At 36.7% G+C, this 13,194-nt stretch overlaps 1 protein-coding gene across 2 annotated transcripts in view; it reads left to right on the top strand.

Annotated features, from left to right (window-relative positions):
* stac (SH3 and cysteine rich domain) overlaps positions 1-12,975 on the top strand; it is a 41,571-nt gene extending 28,596 nt beyond the window's left edge. For both annotated transcript variants that reach the window (XM_067455502.1, XM_067455501.1), the window contains 6 exons: positions 2,034-2,115; positions 3,850-3,917; positions 7,199-7,293; positions 11,768-11,819; positions 12,403-12,540; positions 12,638-12,975. In XM_067455502.1, coding sequence (XP_067311603.1) covers positions 2,034-2,115; positions 3,850-3,917; positions 7,199-7,293; positions 11,768-11,819; positions 12,403-12,540; positions 12,638-12,736 — 534 coding nt within the window. In that variant the 3' untranslated portion in view covers positions 12,737-12,975. The remainder of the gene's footprint in view (positions 1-2,033; positions 2,116-3,849; positions 3,918-7,198; positions 7,294-11,767; positions 11,820-12,402; positions 12,541-12,637) is intronic.
* Positions 12,976-13,194: the final 219 nt, after the last annotated feature.

Raw genomic sequence — 13,194 nt, 5'->3', positions numbered from 1 at the left:
TCACAGTGCCAAAACCACTGGTAAATGGTTTACTGACCATGGTATTACTGTGCTCAATTGGCCTGCCAACTCTCCTGACCTGAACCCCATAGAGAATCTGTGGGATATTGTGAAGAGAAAGTTGAGAGACGCAAGACCCAACACTCTGGATGAGCTTAAGGCCGCTATCGAAGCATCCTGGGCCTCCATAACACCTCAGCAGTTCCACAGGCTGATCGCCTCCATGCCACGCCGCATTGAAGCAGTCATTTCTGCAAAAGGATTCCTGACCAAGTATTGAGTGCATAACTGAACATAATTATTTGAAGGTTGACTTTTTTTGTATTAAAAACACTTTTCTTTTATTGGTCGGATGAAATATGCTAATTTTTTGAGATGCTAATTTTTTGGAATTTTGGGTTTTCATGAGCTGTATAACAAAACCATCAGTATTAAAACAATAAAAGACCTGAAATATTTCAGTTGGAGTGCAATGAATCTAAAATATATGAAAGTTTAATTTTTATCATTACATTATGGAAAATAATGAACTTTTATCACATATGCCAATTTTTTGAGAAGGACCTGTATATTTCTGCAATCATACACTATGGGAGTAGTGAAAAGTACATTTATGTCTACACAAGGTGTGCCAATGTCCTCATAATTTAAATCACTAAATAATTACTATACGATGTGCGTGCGTGCATGTGTGTGTGTGTGCTTGTTTTTGTGAAATATCAGGATACAAAGAACATAAAAAATGCAGAATGTTTCCTGTGATGGGTAAGTTTAGTGGCAGGGGCAGTGTAGGGGGATATAAAATACATTTTGTACAGTATAAAAACCATTACGCCTATCCCCACATTTCACAAAACAAACGTGTGTGTGTGTTTGGGCAAAATAGATTATAGTAAACTTGCATCCATCATTTACCTGCAGGCAATCTGCTTCAGTTTAGGCTTTTAAAAAGATTGATAACACATTTTAATGTGCATCTGCTTGTGCAGGGAGTGAAGCTCTTGTAGTAAAAATGGTGATGATTAATTCAATGAAACACTCAAGACAATTCAATTTAATCTCTTTGAGCTGCTCTCTGCTCAAGCCTTAATTCACAATTATTATTTCCTCTCTACATAAGAAATGATTCTTTATTCTTTAGTAAGACATCACAGGGATCTGTTTCTGACACTGATGTCTGTTATAAAACAAGAATGTTTTCATCATAGTTATTTATAGCAACATCTTTGGTCACTGTCATGTGTACTCAATTTTAGTTTGTTTTTTTCCTCCTTAAGTTTTCAAATCCTTGTGTGCATGTGAATGTTTAAACCACCTAATGTGAAGTTACTATGGCTGTAAGGGAATCTAGGTGGCCCAGATGTAATATTTTACTGCCTGAAACAAACACAGACACACACACCCTGGAAGGAAGTGATGGTTAGCTTCAGATAATGCCCCTCTAAACAAATATGACCAAAAAGGGAGAGAAAGAGATGAAAGAGAGAGAATAGCCAGAAGACACAACATGACAGGATGAAGCCAAGATGAAATAAATCAACTATGAAATGATTTGCGTAAATGAAAGATAAAAGCATCATTTGTATGGTATTTAATAAATGTAAACCTCTGAATAGTAAATTTAACATAACAAAGACATTTGTTAAAGGGATAGTTCACTTTAAAATGAAAATTCTGTAATCCTTTACTCACCTTTAAATTATTTCAAACCTGTATGAATTTCTTTCTTATGCTTAACACAAGGGAAGATATTTTGAAGAAATAACCAAACAGTTAACTGGAGCCATTGACTTCCATAGTAGGAAAAAAAATACTATGGAATTCAATGGTTCCTGTTAACTGTTTGGTTACTGACATTCTTCAAAATATCTTCCCTTGTGTTCAGCTGAAGAAAGAAATTCATACAGGTTTGAAACAACTTGAAGGTGAGTAAAGGATGACAGAATTTATTTTAAAGTGAACTATCTTTTTAAGACACATTTTGTTCATATATGTGTATGTGAGAGAATTCATGTGTTTAACTGTTTGTTCAGATTAGTGACGTGCCTCAGGTACCAGAAGATAAGGCGACCCACAGCAGTCGAGCTCAACTCACCAGGAAACCCAGTGACAATGGTGAGGACTTTTTTTTTACATTTCAGGAAAAAATTTGCTGTCCTAAGTAAGAAAAAATTAAACTAAACATTTTTAAAAAAGTTTTTAAAGATTTTAAAAAATAATTTTATTTTATTTTTTAAATTCTACAATTTTCAAATCAATTATTTGTTATTTATGAGCACTATTTATTTCCTAAAATCACCCTGAATAGAAACAACTCATGACAATCTGGTCATCCATCCCACAATCCTTCATTTAACTCCAAACTGCCAGCTTCTGATCAGAGACATTATTCACACTTATTACCGCTTTAGCCAACATGGCCGTAGTTGTTTGGACAGACTGTTATATAGTATCAGAAAGCCTTCAGTTCATCACAGACTGACCCTCAGCTTCAGTGAATTCATTAGTAGTGGGAAGTTCAGATCATTTTACTGACTCGGATCTTTGAGTCTCATTCAGCAAAATGAACAAATCTTTTTTCGAGTCATTTCGTTCATTTTAGCAAAATATAATTAAAATGACATGTTAAATAGCCCAACACATCTAGTACTTATGAAAATGTGTTGATTACATTTTAAAACTAAATAAAAATAAACTATAGGGTACTGCAACCAAAGCCAAATTATAAGAAACTGAAATGTTTAATTAATTGATTAGTTGTTGGGTCAGGCTATTGCAGTCTAACTCTGTTAGTTCACCTCACCTCCTGATCCAAAACATTCTTTCTTTTATAACTTCATATTTATCACGTTTGTTCTCCGCCTCTCTTGTCTTCGAACTCCTCGAGACATTGTCGACTCGTGTCTGACTCTGATCAGATCTGGGGGCTGGGCCGCCCGGGCCGTGCGTACAGGTCCGGAAACAAAAATGATTAGTTCTTACGAGTCTTTCGGGTTTGTGTCTTTCGCTCTCCCTGTCAATAGTAACGGAAACAGAAAAGATTAGTTCTTTTGAGTCTCGGCTTTGAGTCGTTCGTTCTTTTGTCACGTGACTTGTCAACGTATTGAACACTAGTTCACAACCTTTTTAGTAACAAGCACGTAGTTATTTTTTTTAATTTTTTTTTATATAATTCTCAGTTAATATCAGACATACACATATGGGAAATATATTGACTATTCAAGTCTAACATCACAAATTCAATTAGACTATATACACACAGCATACAGCATGGGACTGACAGGAAGAACGAAAGACTCAAAAGAATGAATCTTTTCTGCTTCCGTTACTGACAGCATAGACTCTATATGGGACTAACAGGAAGAACGAAAGACTCAAACCCGAGACTCAAACAAACTAATCTTTTCTGTTTCCGTTAACTGACAGCATACTAATAGGAAGAACGAAAGACTCTGAGATTCAGGGCTGATTCTGAGCCCAGAATCACTCTCTGAGACAACTCGGTAGTCCAGAGTCATATTAAAGATTCGTTCAAAATGAACGAATTGTTCGTGAACATTCATTCAGAACATTGTTCAGAATTCATGTGCCCATGACTGTGCTTGCTCTGGGAAGAGAGACAGATCTTTTTTTCTCTGGTGCCACATAAATGCCAGCATGACCAAGTAACTATGATTATATTGGCTTAATCAGTCCACCACCCTGACCCACTAAAACAACTTCAATTTTACCTCATGCAATAATAAGTAAACAAGCAAGGTATGTTCTGCCATGAGTCCCTCATTATCAACAGGTCTGAACGTGAATTACAGTCTTTACTCAAGTATTTATTTCTGTACTGTGTTTTAGTTTTTACACCGTTGGAGAATGGAACAGAACATTTTCATATTGCTGAAAGGAAATCAGAAGAATCATCTGTAAGCATCATAAAATCTCTTTCTACACACTTTGCATAATTCTTTTTTTTATATTGGTTATTACGTCATTGAAAGCTGTCAAGTGTTAATGGGACAGTCAGTATAGGCACATACCTTAAAGTCTACCAAAAAGCTATTGAACTTTCGCATCATTATTCTCCAAGAAAAAAAGAAGAAGTTAGAATTCATTGAACGTGCACTCATTTTTTTGTGGGAGCTTGTCACCATGTCTGGTGGGTTCTTACAATTAAAGCTGCAGTCCGTAGCTTTTTTTTGTTCAAAATAAACCAAAATCTATTTTTTAACAAGTACATAACTAGCCAATGTTCAAAACAATCTTACAACAGTAAGCTTCTAATAATATAATTTAAGTGGTACTGGTTTCCACTTTCCTGAAAATTTGAGAGTGGGCGCTGTTTGTCTTTGCATCATTACGTCAGGTCTGCTACAGGTGGCAGATCGTTTATAGCCTTTTCTCACAGCAGCTGGAATAATTAAACGTATAATTTTGAAGGTGGATTGTAATTCAGAAAGGTCCAAACGACAATCATCAGTGACAATTGGAGATTCACCTGTAGTCAAAACTAAAAGATTAGACTATACAGAAATTGCTAATACACACTAAATACTCGTAGTCACGCAATGCTGATGTTGTTAACATTAATGCTTTGAGAACAAAGTGTAACAATAATATGGTAGCGCAATTTATTGTAATGCTTTTTTCTCCCTCAGTTGGTCAGAACAAAAGTGTTAGACATGTTATGGTGAAAATTCTTATTTTGGATCAAACTTCCAAGATGTAGAATCTGAGATTCCGAAATACAGTATCCACACCGGTGCGGTGAATAAATGACAGCCACACATTCTAAACATTAGATTTATCCACGCTGAGTAGCTGATGTACGATACTCATAATGATGATAATTCTGCATATAACTGCAATTGCAGTTTCAAATGTAGATGGCGACAAAGAGGCAAACCTTACGGACTGCAGCTTTAAGGGGGGGGGGGGGGTGAAACACTCAGTTTCAGTCAATCTCATGTCAATCTTGAGTACCTATAGAGTAGTACTGCATCCTTCATATCTCCGAAAAGTCTTTAGTTTTATTATATTTATAAAAGAAATATAGGCTGTACCGAGTCTTTCCGGAAAAAAACGAGCGGCTGGAGGCGTAACGTGTGGGCAGAGCTAAAGAATGACGAGTGCGCACAAAGCGGTGATGTCCTCAAGCATAGAGAAACCTATGGCGATCGATCAGATTCAGCTAATACAGATATGATCCAGAATCAGATTCGGAGGCTGAAATAAACTGAACAGGAGAAACAGCAACAGCAGGACGTCCATCTCTATGGTATGTACTGTATTTAGTGGCCTGTCAACATTTGCGTGTCTTTACTCGCAGTTTATGAGGACATGTTTCGTTTTATGGACTATTGTATGCGACTAACCTTAGCAGTAGCAAGCAAAACGGTTTTGCTCGTCAGACTAGTGTAACGTTATACATAGAACAACCATGGAGTAACCATTAGCACATTTGAATGACGAAGCACACGATCGTGTCGTTTACTGATGTTTACTCACGTGACGATACCCGACAGCACAGACATTTGAAGCAGTTTTACTCACCGCCTGCTTCCAAAGCAGGACCGAACCTTTATCGCTGGGACCGCTCCGTCAAAAACACACTTCTTTGGTATGATTTGGTGAAGTCCTGTGACAGCAGTGACCGTGGAGATCCACTTTGCAACGCGACTGAAGCGATGTTGTGAAGCTTCCCGTCATTTCTGCCTTCCCGGAATGTTGTGCTGAAGCATTGAAGTCACCCATAGGAATACAGTGGAGTGTGGTGCAGACTATAACGACATAAGTGTTCACGGACGACTGGATCTGCACCTGAGAGTGTTTATGGGCGTGCATTTCCTCTCTTGCTCTAGTCACGCGCGTGCGCACCCTACCGGGAGAAGAGCCCGTACAGCCCATACAAGGACCTTCCACTCTGTTGACGTAAAGCCGACCCATACTCGAAAAAAAACTCTCCGAAACTTGTGAGAAACCGGAAGGAGTATTTTTGACACAGAAATACTCCATCAAACGTCCAACATTAGTTTTTGAAACTTTGTCTATGTTTAGGATGTGAATCCAAGTCTTTAACAGTGTATAAAGCTCAGTATGCATGAAACAGCATTTAACCCCCCCTTTAAGCAAATTAAACTACTACACTACTGTTTGACAATTTGGGGTCAATAAGGTTTTTTATTTTTTTATTTACCAAGGATGCACAAAAGTAATGACTTGTATTTCAAGTAAATACTGTTATTTTGATCACAATTATAAATCAAGATTCCCACAAAAATATTAAGCAGCACAACTTACCTAAGAAAGTAGGTAAGTACTTGCCTAAGAAAGTACTAGGTAATATAAGGTAACTAGGTTCAGGGTTAGCACCTTATTACCCAGTTATTGTAATTACTATAATAAAAGTGTATAGTGTGTACATGGCGAACAGGGCTGTAAAATAAAGTGCTACCAAAACTGTTTATTAAGCACCAAGTCAGCATATAAGAATGATGGATCTGAAGGATCACGTGACGCTGAAGACTGGAGTAATGTTAGAGAAAACACACATTTGTGCAATTGAATTTTGACTCAAAACCTAACAGCTACTGAGCTTTAGCCATTGTGACTACTAGCCCTGTTCTCCCCTGTTTGTTTCTTTCTGAAAATGTACTTTGTTTTAAGGTTTCTGTTGTGTAGCACAGAGGAAATTATATTTCAGGCCAGAGGAAAATACTTTTATAATGAAGCTTAGTCTGAAATGTACCCTAATTGGTTTGTGTTGAATCTCTCTGACATTGATATGAAGCAGCTAGCTGCATTTCATTCACTCATGATTCGGCTAGGAATCACATCTGAACTATTCTGCGTGTGTGTGTGTGTGTGTGTGTGTGTGTGTGTGTGTGTGTGTGTGTGTGTGTGTGTGTCTTGAACTCATAATTTCCCAGGAGCTGGTGGAAAAAGTCCAAATTTAAGAAACACATCCACCTTAGCCAAATGTCTGCAGCCCAGTCTTTATTTAACTTGTTCTTCTGGCAATAATATTTTCTTTTCATTGCATTACATAAATAAATCAATACATTTAGAAGTGATTCTATTCTCTACTAATACAATTCCAAATTGTATTTTGTTTTTTTCCCTACACACATTTTCAGCATAATTTCTGTTGAATTGTGATTTAACTTGTAATAGTCCCTGTTTATGTCCCTGTATGTTTAAATCGTAGTCAAACAGAGAGCTGAAGAGGGACCCCCTGCAGCTCAATACTTACGTGGCTTTATTCGGATTCACCCCCCAAGACAACCAAGACCTGGAAATGAGGTGAGAAGAAAACAATGAGGCATAATTTGCTGTTTAATTCCTATCCTATATGTATTTTGTGCTACCAATAGCAGATGCTAGTATTCTACTAACAGCTATAGTGAACTTTTTCCCAATCACACACACACACGTCTGGTTCACTATCGTTGTGGGGACTCTCCATAGACGTAATGGTTTGTATACTGTACAAACCGTATTTTCTATCCCCCTACACTGCCCCTGCCCCTAAACCTACCCATCACAGGAAACATTCTGCATTTTTACTTTCTTAAAAAAACTGATTTATAAGCCTTTTGAATAGTGGGGACCACTGGCTGGTCCCCACGATGTAATATAAACGAGGGCACACATACACACACACTCAGAAGTGCTGAGTTATTCAGTGGCACAGCTGATTTGACTCTTCACACCTGTATCTTGTTATCATTTGTGATCTCTCTCTATTCCCATGCAATACACCCTGTGATTAGTTGTCACTCGAGGGCTGTTTCCTGTCTGCTGGACAACTTCCTGGTGATAACGATTAGCTCAGGGTTTCTTAGTATGCAGAACACACACTGTGTGCTTACCTACATTGACAAGCATACTCTTGAATAAACATTTAGTTTTTATGGGGGGAAAAAGTTGTAGCTTTCCAGTTTTCCAATCCAGCCTGGACTGATTTGTTGATGTTGTTTCTATTAAATAAGTGTTTGTTCAAATAGATGGTGACCTTGTAATTATGGTGCCGTCACACTGGGCTAGCATGCAATATTACTTCAGAATATTGGTAACTGCACAGGATTTCTGTTTTTGATAATACATTCTAAATAATATATACTAATGATAATAAATGAGCGAATGAAGGTCAGTGCATCCCTTTCTTGAAGTAAAGTAACAGGTTGTATAGCGGCATGGTACTATTTGTAATGCAGCTCACCACATGCATGGTTAACTTGATATTTTGTCAAGTCACCTTTATTTATATAGCGTTTTACAATGCCAATTTTTTCAAAGCAGCTTGACAGTGTTAACAGGAAAATAATGCAACAGAATTTGATTCGGCTGGACAGTCGAACATTTCAGGGATGCGTTGGTCAAGTCCAGCTGCCGGTCCACCATCTGGTCTGGATATGGCCTGGATTCGGCTGACTGCAGTAACAGTGACTGCATTTAGTTGTTTCTTTTGAAGTATTTCACAATTTAATATGTACAAATTCTTAGTGAGCAGGCAAACAGGAGATTTTTTTTCCAATTCTTTCATCCATTCATTTATAAAGTAATGATGAATTAAGCTTTCAAACTTCAAAAAAGGATACAAATCGTGAACTATACGAATTTGATTTACATGTGCTATATTCTGTCCATACAGTGCTATAAACATAAAAAATATACATTAAAAGTCCATAAACTTTTAAACTAAGGATGCTAACGATTTATCTATGATGGATTAATTGTCGATAAGAATTTAATCGATACAATTTACAGATGTCAATTAAGCAAGGGCGTCATTACAGTAAGTAGTTTTGAGGTGCATGCGGCTTATTTGCAAAATACATGCAGCAGACACAAGCAGAAAAATTAAGCTATAGCATGACATAGTTATATATTTTAAATGTATTAATGTCTTCAAACCATAAAAATGGTTTGGTTAGGCTATTTATTGCAAAACATAATTAAGGGTCCAAAAACCCTCCAAACAAGTAATTTTACTGATAATAAGAACTTGTATAAATGCCACAATAAAAGGACATACAATAAACAAGTAAACATCCTGATGGATGAGTTATATTCCAGCCTGACAAATCAAGACCTTTAAATCGGAGCGATCAAACTAATCCAAGTGTACTCCAGCTGTAAAACGCAGTCCGATTGTTGTCTACACATCGTCCCAATACCCACCCATTACACCCGAGATCCAGTTTCCATTGGTTGAACTTTCAAATGATGTCGGAAAACTGTGTCATGATCTTGAAGCGATCAGATCCCGGAAGTCCTATAGCTTTAGCCAAGCAGCATGTCATGCCACTCCATGATCTATGCATTGTCTTATGTTGTGTTTGGGCAAGAAATACCTGCTTTAAATAAAGATATGCGATCTACTATAGGTTAACCCTGACTTCATCTAATATTTAATATTCTAATCTTATATTTAATGCACTTGGTGCTGTTGTTGATAACAAAAAATTGAATTTTTTATTTTATTTTGGATTTTATATCAATATGGTACGTGGATTATTCTACTCAAATCAATGTGATAAACAAGTTAGGTCAAAAGTAATCTAAAAGTAGTCAGATTACATTACTTTAAATATGTAATGAATTACATTACTAACACAGTTTTTGTCATGTAACTTGTAATTAGTAACAATTAGTACAATTTTTAAGCAATTCACCCAGCTCTGGACACAAATCATTTTTATGATGATTTTACGGATCACATTTTCATGTAAAGCAGTTATTTTTTCTCACTATAAAAATAGAGCACTTCTAATATGTCAGCCAATTTAAAACCAGTTGTTAAGTGATGGTCATATTCCCTATATTCACTGTAAAGCCAAGCTTTTTTTATGTGGCTTTGTATGTGGCTTATTTAAGGGCAAACATTTTCCAGATACAGTTTTAGAGGTCCATTTACAACCTTAGAAATTGCCCCTTTCTCCAATTTAAGACGGTGAGCGAAGCTTGCTTGAAACGGGCCAAGCAAACGAGCGATCTTAAATTAAACTGTTGCGGTATCCGATTATAATAAACATCAACCGTGCCTGTTAACATTTTTTGTCTGTGGGAAGGGTATTAAAAGTCCTCACATCCCCTGCACAGCCTGGAACATGACATTTGTGTCCATGAGAGCTGCCGTTTTTGCTATCCTTGAGTGTCGCTTGTTTACCTGCTGTCCCGATGATTCGGCTCCGTCAGTTCCGCCTGACAATGAACATGTTCGGACAGATGCAAATGTTGGGGCCGTACATATTAATGATCGCTTTTCATTCATAAGATTTACATAATAGGAGGCAATGGTGTTTGAGACTCAGAGTATGTGATGTCCATGTAAATGGAGGTTAAGTGTGATATGTGATAACTTAGTAGCGTCCCCCACTTTGGATTTAAGAGGTTAAAGGTGCTGCATGTACGTTTTTGACCGTACTAAAACATAAAAATACCATAATATGTTTGCAGATATTTAGGAAACATGCTAAGTTGACATACCCGATTCTCTGAAATACAATGCTACAAACAGCTATTTTACTTTGAAATGTGTATTCCAGAATGTCATGTTTTTGTTTTGGTCTGTGCGATAGCGCACGTTGACAATTTATCCAATAGTATTTCGACATGCCAGTTGCCAGTAGGTGGAAAAAATTGTGTATTGCTGCCATGGAAGCCATCAAACAAACTCTTTCTAAAAGCCATCTAAAAATCTCTACACTGTAAAAAATTTGTGGTGGTTTTTGTTGATTTAACTAAAAAAAGTGAGTAACCTGGTTGCCTTAATTTTGAGTTTATTGAAATTAAAAATTTGAGTTGATACAATGAAGGAAATTTGTTTAATAAATAGAAACTCAAAATATTTTTGTATCTGAACCACATAAAAAATGTGATAAATCATGAAAATAGCACTATTTGGCATGTTTCACTGCGTCATTAGAAATAACACACACATTACCCAATATGCTTACAAAATCTTTTAATAATCTTTTAATAAAGGTTGTCGAATCTAAAAAAAAAATCATTGTATTAACTCAAAATTTTAATTTCAATGAACTCAAAATTTTAAGGCAACCAGGTAACTTTTTTTCTAAATAATTTTTTACAGTGTAGGAATGGAAGCAAGTTAAAACACAGATAAATCAACTTATCAATTTAATGTATATGTCTCTTCACCATATACAGTTGTGCTCGTTCGTGTTGCGTGTCCTTAAACTGGCAACCTGTGTAAACGTCGAGTCAGAGGAAGAGGAAGAGGGGATGGGAAAACGATATTTTGAATTTGCACTGCAGTACCCATTTCAACCATTAGCTCTCATTCTTACATACAACACCTTTAATGTTATTGATAATGCATATCATTAATCTGTAATTTAAATAACAATCGATTTTGGGAAATTATTTAAATTGACATACCTAATTTAAACCTGGGGTTTTGGCAGAGGTTAAATTGACAGAGTTTGAACAGCTCTGGTATTTTGATTGTGACCTCTGTGTTATTGTCCCTGCTCAGACTGATTCTGCTTGCACACACATTTCTATTTACAGTCATTCACGCAGTACTTTCAATTCCTTTGGTTCTGGTCTGATTCTTAGAACCTCACTGGGAATTGAGGCAGCAGGTGGACTTTAAATCTTTTTGCATGTGAAGTTTCATTCTGGCCCCATGTACTGGACTGGCCTCATCAAAGCTTTCAATCCAAAATTCATTCCGAAATTCATTTCGTACTATTTAAAGGGGATGTAATGTACTAATTTCTGCTAATGTATTCCTGTCTCCCTGCAGACCCGGAGATCGAATAATCCTGACAGATGATTCCAGTGATGACTGGTGGAAGGTAAAATCATGACAGATTAGCAGAATGTTTGATTAAAGACTTTCACTTTCATGGTTAAAAATTGATTCTGTCCTTTTATGCGACATTCTGTATCATTCTGCTACTTGATGATTAGAACAACAATGCCTACAAATAGTAAATTACAAATAAAAGAAATGCGTATACGTATACATCTATATAAGTATGTTTTTTTTTAAATAAATGTATACTGTTATTTGTAAGGAAGTTCACCACCAATACATGGCCAACATGATATTTGGCTGGTTCCTTAGAAGTATTTCAAAATTGAATACACAGAAATTCTTAGTGAGGAGTCAAATAAGAAAGGGTTTGTAAAGCCATTATCCATGCAGTTACAAGTTGGTGAGAAACAAAGTTTTCAAGCTTAAAAAAAAAACACACCAAAACACCATTAAAAAAATCATTGAAGTGGTCTATGTAAATTTTACGTTGCATGTGTGCTGCTTTGTGTGTCAAACAGGCCAATGTTGTGTCAAAATGATTACTTAAATCAATAGTATATTTACTTCTTACTTGTTTCTTACTAACTTGTTTCTTAATTGTATCTTACTAACAATTCCAGGGTGTGATTGAAGATAGAATAGGTTTTTTCCCGGCATCCTTTGCACATCAGGTGAGGGCAGGCGACAGGGTGTTCAGATGTCACCGAACCTTTATTGGCTGTAAGGAACAAGGGCAGATCACCCTGAAAGAGGGACAAGTGAGTACATTCAAACATTTGCTGTAGTCTAATAATTTCCTGCTTGAATTCCTGCCACAAACAGCTTGATAATGCTGCTGCATCGACACACTTTCAGATTTGTGTCAGCGGTGAGGATGAACACAATGGTTTCATCAGAGTAGCCAGTGGAAAAAGGAGAGGATTCGTGCCCTGTGACATCCTGGAGAATATATGAAATGAAAGAACAGAGAAAAGAAAAGGTTTGGTTAAAGAACATGAGACTTTCCAGGGAGAGGACTCCTGCCACCTTAAGAGTGAGCAGACACTGCAGGGCTCTCAGGAGGGATCGGAACAGCCCTTTTCTAACCTCGGCCTCCCTCCGTGACATACAGTATTGTTCAAAATAATAGCAGTACAATGTGACTAACCAGAATAATAAGGGTTTTTAGTATATATTTTATTGCTACGTGGCAAACAAGTTACCAGTAGGTTCAGTAGATTGTCAGAAAACAAACAAGACCCAGCATTCATGATATGCACGCTCTTAAGGCTGTGCAATTGGGCAATTAGTTGAAAGGGGTGTGTTCAAAAAAATAGCAGTGTCTACCTTTGACTGTACAAACTCAAAACTATTTTGTACAAACATTTTTTTTTCTGGGATTTAGCAATCCTGTGAATCACTAAACTAATATT

Source organism: Pseudorasbora parva, chromosome 10 (assembly GCF_024679245.1).
Source record: "Pseudorasbora parva isolate DD20220531a chromosome 10, ASM2467924v1, whole genome shotgun sequence".
Taxonomy (NCBI): Eukaryota; Metazoa; Chordata; class Actinopteri; order Cypriniformes; family Gobionidae; genus Pseudorasbora; species Pseudorasbora parva.
The sequence above is the reverse complement of the archived record's forward strand: the minus strand, read 5'-3'. Positions and strand labels throughout refer to the sequence as shown.